Raw genomic sequence first — 9,377 nt, 5'->3', positions numbered from 1 at the left:
TCAAACACAGCTCATGATCCAAACATCAGCCACACTCAAACACAGCTCATGATCCAAACATCAGCCACACTCAAACACAGCTCATGATCCAAACATCAGCCACACTCAAACACAGCTCATGATCCAAACACCAGCCACACTCAAACACAGCTCATGATCCAAACATCAGCCACACTCAAACACAGCTCATGATCCAAACATCAGCCACAAAAACTCACCAAACAGCGCGCTAGAGCTAAACATCAACCAAACACTAGCCAGAGCCAAACACCGCGCCCCCATAAAATAAACTCCCCAAAGCGCGGAAAACCAAATTTTCCATTCAGCATGCGGGAAACAAACGACAATCGAGTATAGGATCTGACCCCATCGTCCACGGCGTGGCAATATAAACAGGCAGATTGGTCGCTGATTCGATTTCAGTAATTCAATCAGAGACCAAGGTTGTGTGTCCCCTGAAGCGCCCGCCCCACAACCGTTGCTGACTCCGGACGGCTGCCTGCCTCCCTCCTCTCACTCTCATGCCGTATATACAAATGGTGTATACACAGGAGTGTGTGTGTGTGTGTGTGTGTGTATGTGTGTGTGTGTGTGTGTGTGTGTGTGTGTACTTACCTATTTGTGTTTGCGGGGGTTGAGCTCTGGCTCTTTAGTCCCGCCTCTCAACTGTCAATCAACTGGTGTACAGGTTCCTGAGCCTACTGGGCTCTATCATATCTACACTTGAAACTGTGTATGGAGTCAGCCTCCACCACATCACTGCCTAATGCATTCCATCTGTTAACTACTCTGACACTGAAAAGTTCTTTCTAACGTCCCTGTGGCTCATTTGGGTACTCAGTTTCTACCTGTGTCCCCTTGTCCCTTTCATCCTCAACAGGAGGATGAAGCCAGCTCCTCAACAAGCCTGGATGATAAAGTCAGCTCCACAAAGAGCCTGGAGGATGAAGCCAGCTCCTCAACCAGACTGCAGGATGAAGCCAGCACTACACCCAGACTCGTAGATGAAGCCAGCTCCTCAACCAGCCTGGAGGATGAAGCCAGCTCCTCAACCAGACTGCAGGATGAAGCCAGCACTACACCCAGACTCGTAGATGAAGCCAGCTCCTCAACCAGCCTGGAGGATGAAGCCAGCTCCTCAACCAGCCTGAAGGATGAAGCCAGCTCCTCAACCAGCCTGGAGGATGAAGCCAGCTCCTCAACCAGCCTGAAGGATGAAGCCAGCTCCTCAACCAGCCTGGAGGATGAAGCCAGCTCCTCAACCAGCCTGGAGGATGAAGCCAGCTCCTCAACCAGCCTGAAGGATGAAGCCAGCTCCTCAACCAGCCTGAAGGATGAAGCCAGCTCCTCAACCAGCCTGAAGGATGAAGCCAGCTCCTCAACCAGCCTGAAGGATGAAGCCAGCTCCTCAACCAGCCTGAAGGATGAAGCCAGCTCCTCAACCAGCCTGGAGGATGAAGCCAGCTCCTCAACCAGCCTGAAGGATGAAGCCAGCTCCTCAACCAGCCTGGAGGATGAAGCCAGCTCCTCAACCAGCCTGGAGGATGAAGCCAGCTCCTCAACCAGCCTGAAGGATGAAGCCAGCTCCTCAACCAGCCTGAAGGATGAAGCCAGCTCCTCAACCAGCCTGGAGGATGAAGCCAGCTCCTCAACCAGCCTGAAGGATGAAGCCAGCTCCTCAACCAGCCTGGAGGATGAAGCCAGCTCCTCAACCAGCCTGGAGGATGAAGCCAGCTCCTCAACCAGCCTGGAGGATGAAGCCAGCTCCTCAACCAGCCTGAAGGATGAAGCCAGCTCCTCAACCAGCCTGAAGGATGAAGCCAGCTCCTCAACCAGCCTGGAGGATGAAGCCAGCTCCTCAACCAGCCTGGAGGATGAAGCCAGCTCCTCAACCAGCCTGAAGGATGAAGCCAGCTCCTCAACCAGCCTGGAGGATGAAGCCAGCTCCTCAACCAGCCTGAAGGATGAAGCCAGCTCCTCAACCAACCTGAAGGATGAAGCCAGCTCCTCGACCAGCCTGGAGGATGAAGCCAGCTCCTCAACCAACCTAGAGTATGAAGCCAACTCCTCGACCAAGGTGAGAGCACACCGTCTCGTCCGACAATGTGAGGGGAAACTTGGACGTAGAGACCCCTCACACCTCTCACTTACCTCCCAGCACCACGGAAACGTGAGGGGACTGTTGACGATGAGGGGAGAGTGGATGGGCGGAGAGAGACGGCGGAGAGGGAGAGGAAGAATTGGATGGGAGGGAAGAGAGAGGGGAGCGGAGGAAAGAATAGAATGGGGGAAGAGAGAGAGAGGACAGAGGCAGAGAAAGATAGCCAGAGACTGGAGTGTAGAGGAACAGAAGGAGAGGGTGTGGGGAAGGGAGAGGAGGTGGAGAAAGGAGACAGGACGTATAGAGGAATAAGATGAAAGCGGTGAACGCGTAATTTCGTGCAAGCGGGAAAAAGGTAAACTGGAGCTGAAACAAACCTGATAAACCTGGAAATGAAGGAGATTCTGATAACATGAAGGATGAGTGAATCGTGTACAAATTAAGAGAGAGAATTAGATTAATATATAAAACTGATGAGGAGACAAGGTGAGGGGAAGGGGTCTAGGTGAGGGGAAGGGGTCTAGGTGAGGGGAAGGGGTCTAGGTGAGGGGAAGGGGGGGATCATGGTCGGGGAACTAGGGAAAGAAAGAAGTCTGATAGCAGTGAGAAGAATGGGAAGAAAATGAGAAAATTGAAAGAAAATGGAAAGGATGCGAAGAAAATGGGAAGATATAAACAAAGCCTAACTGAACATTCTTAATGAACCAAGTAGTAAATCTCTTTTACCTAACAGCTCCCACCAATATTTAACCTTCTGCCAATGGGCAAAGTAATGGGATAGAGGTCTAAAAGTGGATGAATGGACATAACAAAGGGGATATTTATAGGGTATTAAAAGTATCAACACAAGACAGAACACGAAACAATGGTTATAAATTGGATAAGTTTAGATTTAGGAAAGACGGGTAAATACTGGTTCAGTAACAGGGTTGTTGATTTGTGGAACCAATTACCGCGTAACGTGGTGGAGGTGGGGTCCCTCGATTGTTTCAAGTGCGGGTTGGACATGTATATGAGTGGGATTGGGTGGTTATAAATAGGAGCTACCTATTGTAAATGTGCATTTACAAAGGTGAAATGCAATTCTGATCAGCTTCCATATATACTTTATACACATACATCGGGAGCTGGCCGGCCGAGCGGACAGGACGCTAGACACGTGATCCTGTGGTCCCGGGTTCAATCCCGGACGCCGGCGAGAAACGATGGGCAGAGTTTCTATCACTATGCCCCCTGTTACCTAGCAGTAAAATAGGTACCTGGGAGTGAGTCAGCTGTCACGGGCTGCTTCCCGGGGGGTGTGGGGAAAAAATAGAAGTAGTAGAAACAGTTGAGAGGCGGGCCGAAAGAGCCAAAGCTCAACCACCGCAAGCAGAAATAGGTGAGTACACACACACCTTAAACCCCAACAAACACACAGTGAAGACGACCTCTTATAACCTATCCCCTGCCACCACCTCTCCCCTGCCCCCCCCTCCCCATCGTCCCCATCCCCAGGCAGTAATCCCAGATACCTTCGACCAGACCCAGCCTCCGGGAGCGGGTCTGGACGAACGCCAGCGACACGAGCGCGAAGGGCAGCGAGCCGTGAAAGCGTTACATGGTTAGCGTGAGGTAAATAGGGAAATATCAGCACAAATGGAGGAACCAATGCCGCTAAATGGAAGCGAGAGCCTCACCTGAATAGATCATTTGCAGCATTTGCATAAAGCCATTCCACAAAAGGAACCCGGGATTAATTCACTTATCAACCGCAGGCAAAAATCTAGGTATGATATTATTATTATTATTTTTATTTGAGGGGGGCTCACAACCAATATTAGTTGGGGGGGGAGGGGGGGATTTAGTGCCGTTAATTATGGGTTGTAAAAAAATTATTTTGAGAGATACAGGATTTTTTTTTCCATGGGCTGATTTTGCTAGAACGCGCTAAGGGGGGGGCTGTGATTTTTTTCCTAAATTTCGTAATTATTTTTATTAAGCTTCGAATCTAAATAGCATATGAGGACATATATGTTGAGAACATACTTCGTTTGGCTGAGATTCTTAAGCAAGAGCGGAGATTGTTTTCCCCCGCAGATCGCAGGAACATTCACACAACATCGTCTATAATCGTATTTGGTCGCTTAAGAATAGACAAATTAGGCGTCATTAACCCTCGAGCGCCAACAGTCTAATTATTTGTGGCATCGTATGTCATCAGTGTTGCCTAATTAGACGTGAGCATTTTGGCCGGCGGGTGTAACAATGCCACTCGTCTCCGTGGCCTCATTGTTGCACAAGTGGAGTGTTTTGTGTGCAATATTGTCCTCTTCTTCCCGCCACTTCTCCGTAGCGGCGAGGTGGGCGTGGCCACCAGTAATGGGGAGTCGCGCGGGCGCCTCCCATTGGTCGGCGCCGCGGCCATATTGAAGGGCCGCGCGCCGATTGGTCAACTTTCTTGCACATCTTGGAGGGTGTCCAGAACGGTGTCGGTGATTGGCGGAGAGCGAGTCGCTGGACGAGGTAAGCAGCGATCACCGTCCTGATTGTGGTAATGTGCACCAACAACGACCACCTAATCGCCTGCCATTGGTCCAAAAGACTCCGTCATAATCGGACCGGAAAATCGCAAGTTTGGAGAGCCCGGTGCGTGGCGAGAGCGCAGCAGGAGCCGCGTAGGGAAGTGGGCCATCTTCTCCCGCCATTACCGCGGGCCACGCGCCCTCCGCCCAAGTGATCACCGCCGCCGTCAGAAATACGCTGACGCGGAGGTAACGCTCCTTGGACGAGGCCTCGAGATCGCGGGATAGTGATTGAGCGGCCGTCGGGCGTCGTGTGGTAGCGACTCTGGCACTTTGCAACACTCTTGCAGCCTGGTAAGTGCGTCTTCCCTTTGGAAAGAGGCACTACCAGCGTCACCCTCTTCCACACTGCCACCAGAGTGACCCCTTAAAACCACCCATTATCCCCGCTCAACCCTTAATCCTTGGCATCCCATCATCACCAAACTGCTCCTGAAGAACCATTCCACCTTCATCAGCGCCGCCGTCAGTCACATCCAGGATGGAACTATTGGGCAAGAAGAGGGAGTCCAACCTTCTGGAGTCGGCCTCCACTTCGAGAGCCACCACATCCTTCCTCATAGACGACATTCTATTCCACAGACCAAAGGTAAGTCAACAATTCTATTGTTCTACGCCGCTTCTATCGTGTTCTAGTTCCACCATCTTTCTGATCTTCTGCTTGTTCTTCTAATTCTACTTTATTTAAGTCTCTTCCATTCTCCCTCTCCAGTTTCATGTGTGCTTCTTTTCACTGTATCGACAGCGCTGGAAATGGGAGGCTGCCTCAGCATCCACAGTGGTGATAACCGGTGTTATCGTAACAGCCTTAGTTGTGATAACTCTTGATATCCGGTACACTGTGTAAACTGGAATGACCCATCACCAACTGGTGTCATGACTTGTTATCACAGCATCAATTGCTGTGATGACTGCTGCAGTTATCCCTGCGATAACTTATGATAACCAATTCTGCTTAACATGTAAGCAGAGAAAATATAAAAATATAAAATTGATTGAATTATTCATCTTTTTGTTTTCACTACCTTTTTTTTTGTTTGAAGCAAGAACACAGACCTCACGCATACAAAAATCGCAAACATATACACAGTCTTACAAACACACGCAAACACAAATACACGCACTCGCAAACACATCCAAACGCACGCATATTTTAAATACACGCAAATGCAGACACGCAAGCATAAACACACAAATACAAACAGGCGCAAATACACGCAAACACAAATATACATACACACACAAACACATGCAAACACAGATATACGCAAATACATACACACACCAATTTGTACACCAAACATTATACATAACCGATATGTATATATTATTTTTGTACCCACTAGTTTAATTCCCCTAAATATGAGAACGGCCATGTGTATATTCATGTATACATAAGCCAGTATATACATACACATACACAAGCATAGTCTGACGACAAATACACCAAATACAATTGACACTATAAGGGCTTGTCTTTGTAAAATGGTATTTTTTGTTAAGTAAAAACCAATGCTCTGCTTACCCCTAAATAAAAAATAATAATAATAATTAATTACTAATTATTAATAAATTGCAAATACAACCCTTGCGTGGCATACAAGATTTTTGCACGCAAGTCCGCCACCTGGATACAATTCTTGCACGCAAACTTTTCTCGACTCTCAAATGCAAAATACATCAAGAATACAGTATGTTCGCTTCTTGGCAATTTATTGGCATGTATATATATACACACATACGTGATATATATATATATATATATATATATATATATATATATATATATATATATATATATATATATATATATCATTGAGTATAATCAGCATATATGCTGTATTTTTATGCTATATGCAGAGTATACATATACTCTATGTATATGGTGGGAATATACGTTGTATACTCGGTATTTTATACCTACGGTATACTCGCCATACTAAGAGAGTATACTCAACATACTATCCCCAGGGAGTATACTCAGCATTCTATCCCCAGGCAGTACACTCAGCATACTATCCCCAGGGAGTATACTCAGCATACTATCCCCAGGGAGTATACTCAACATACTATCCCCAGGCAGTTTACTCAGCATACTATCCCCAGGGAGCATACTCAGCATACTATTCCCAGGGAGTATACTCAGCATATCGCGTCCATGCTGCCTTGGGCGGGGCCTTTGGGCTTTCCTGATCATTTAATGCTGATTAAAGGAGTTTATTTCTGCGTTTTTTGCTGTGCTCTCACTTGAGAGTTTTACCTGTGCTCTCACTTGAGAGTTTTACCTATGCTCTCACTTGAGAGTTTTACCTGTGCACTCACTTGAGCATTTTACCTGTGCTCTCACTTGAGAGTTTTACCTGTGCTCTCACTTGAGAGTTTTACCTGTGCTCTCACTTGAGAGTTTTACCTGTGCTCTCACTTGAGAGTTTTACCTGTGCTCTCACTTGAGAGTTTTACCTGTGCTCTCACTTGAGAGTTTTACCTGTGCTCTCACTTGAGCGTTTTACCTGTGCACTCACTTGAGAGTTTTACCTGTGCACTCACTTGAGAGTTTTACCTGTGCACTCACTTGAGCGTTTTACCTGTGCTCTCACTTGAGAGTTTTACCTGTGCACTCACTTGAGCGTTTTACCTGTGCTCTCACTTGAGAGTTTTACCTGTGCTCTCACTTGAGAGTTTTACCTGTGCTCTCACTTGAGAGTTTTACCTGTGCTCTCACTTGAGAGTTTTACCTGTGCTCTCACTTGAGAGTTTTACCTGTGCTCTCACTTGAGAGTTTTACCTGTGCTCTCCCTTGAGAGTTTTACCTGTGCTCTCACTTGAGAGTTTTACCTGTGCACTCACTTGAGAGTTTTACCTGTGCTCTCACTTGAGAGTTTTACCTGTGCTCTCACTTGAGAGTTTTACCTGTGCTCTCACTTGAGAGTTTTACCTGTGCTCTCACTTGAGAGTTTTACCTGTGCACTCACTTGAGCATTTTACCTGTGCTCTCACTTGAGAGTTTTACCTGTGCTCTCACTTGAGAGTTTTACCTGTGCTCTCACTTGAGAGTTTTACCTGTGCTCTCACTTGAGAGTTTTACCTGTGCTCTCACTTGAGAGTTTTACCTGTGCTCTCACTTGAGAGTTTTACCTGTGCTCTCACTTGAGTTTTACCTGTGCTCTCACTTGAGAGTTTTACCTGTGCTCTCACTTGAGAGTTTTACCTGTGCTCTCACTTGAGTTTTACCTGTGCTCTCACTTGAGAGATTTACCTGTGCACTCACTTGAGAGTTTTACCTGTGCTCTCACTTGAGAGTTTTACCTGTGCTCTCACTTGAGAGTTTTACCTGTGCTCTCACTTGAGAGTTTTACCTGTGCACTCACTTGAGAGTTTTACCTGTGCACTCACTTGAGAGTTTTACCTGTGCTCTCACTTGAGAGTTTTACCTGTGCTCTCACTTGAGAGTTTTACCTGTGCTCTCACTTGAGAGTTTTACCTGTGCTCTCACTTGAGAGTTTTACCTGTGCTCTCACTTGAGTTTTACCTGTGCTCTCACTTGAGTTTTACCTGTGCTCTCACTTGAGAGTTTTACCTGTGCACTCACTTGAGCGTTTTACCTGTGCTCTCACTTGAGAGTTTTACCTGTGCTCTCACTTGAGAGTTTTACCTGTGCTCTCACTTGAGAGTTTTACCTGTGCTCTCACTTGAGAGTTTTACCTGTGCTCTCACTTGAGAGTTTTACCTATGCTCTCACTTGAGAGTTTTACCTGTGCTCTCACTTGAGCATTTTACCTGTGCTCTCACTTAAGAGTTTTACCTGTGCTCTCACTTAAGAGTTTTACCTGTGCTCTCACTTAAGAGTTTTACCTGTGCTCTCACTTGAGCATTTTACCTGTGCTCTCACTTAAGAGTTTTACCTGTGCTCTCACTTAAGAGTTTTACCTGTGCTCTCACTTGAGAGCTTTACCTGTCAATTTCACCTATTTTAATTTTGCGTTTTTTTGTGTTAAAATCCTTAGCGTTTTAACTGCATTTGTCAACTATACAATTTATACAAGTTCCGCTTACACAACAATTTTATTCCTTCACAGTTATTCAACTGAAAAAAACACATCAGTCAAAAAATTAGGGCCAGAATTAGTTTACAGAAACTATTCAATTTGATTATTAACTCCCAGAACAGTTATACATGATACGTATACATGATACATATCAATGAAGTATTTCTCTTCTTGTATGAACAGTGTATGACTTTTTGTTATATTTTTTGGTGTTAAATGATTGTTCAGGTGTTGTTAAATGCAATGTTGGGATCTATATTAGTTTAGTGGTCTCTATCGTAGTCTCTATAGCGCTGTGTCACTTGTTCTATGGCTGCTGCTTGTTCCATATCGTTTGTTCAATGTCGTTTGTTCTATAGCTGTCACTTGTTCAATGTCTATCGCTTCCCCTATTGATACATTACCATGTTTAAAACAGGAATTATTTCAGAGCGGTGTTGCTGCGAGACGTTGTGTTCTTGCTAGGCGGTGTTCTTGCTAGGTGGTGTTCTTGCTAGGCGGTGTTCTTGCTGGGTGGTGTTCTTGCTAGGCGGTGTTGCTCCTAGTCGTAGTGTTCTTGCTAGGCGGTGTTCTTGATAGGCGGTGTTGCTACTAGACGTTGTGTTCTTGCTAGGCGGTGTTCTTGCTAGGCGGTGTTCTTGCTGGGCGGTGTTCTTGCTAGGCGGT

The 9,377-nt window shown here is 46.3% G+C and overlaps 1 protein-coding gene across 1 annotated transcript in view; it reads left to right on the top strand.

Moving 5' to 3' along the window:
- The first annotated feature begins 327 nt into the window (after window positions 1-327).
- The window catches only part of LOC123752522 (serine-rich adhesin for platelets), a 26,236-nt gene continuing 17,186 nt past the window's right edge, over window positions 328-9,377 (top strand). The window contains exons 1-4 of the mRNA XM_069319013.1: window positions 328-351; window positions 881-2,105; window positions 4,319-4,606; window positions 5,124-5,254. Of these exons, the coding sequence (XP_069175114.1) occupies window positions 328-351; window positions 881-2,105; window positions 4,319-4,606; window positions 5,124-5,254 (1,668 nt within the window). The remainder of the gene's footprint in view (window positions 352-880; window positions 2,106-4,318; window positions 4,607-5,123; window positions 5,255-9,377) is intronic.

The sequence above is a fragment of the Procambarus clarkii genome, chromosome 92 (assembly GCF_040958095.1).
Source record: "Procambarus clarkii isolate CNS0578487 chromosome 92, FALCON_Pclarkii_2.0, whole genome shotgun sequence".
Taxonomy (NCBI): domain Eukaryota; kingdom Metazoa; phylum Arthropoda; class Malacostraca; order Decapoda; family Cambaridae; genus Procambarus; species Procambarus clarkii.
Note: the sequence above shows the minus strand (reverse complement) of the source record. Positions and strands in the feature narration are given on the sequence as shown.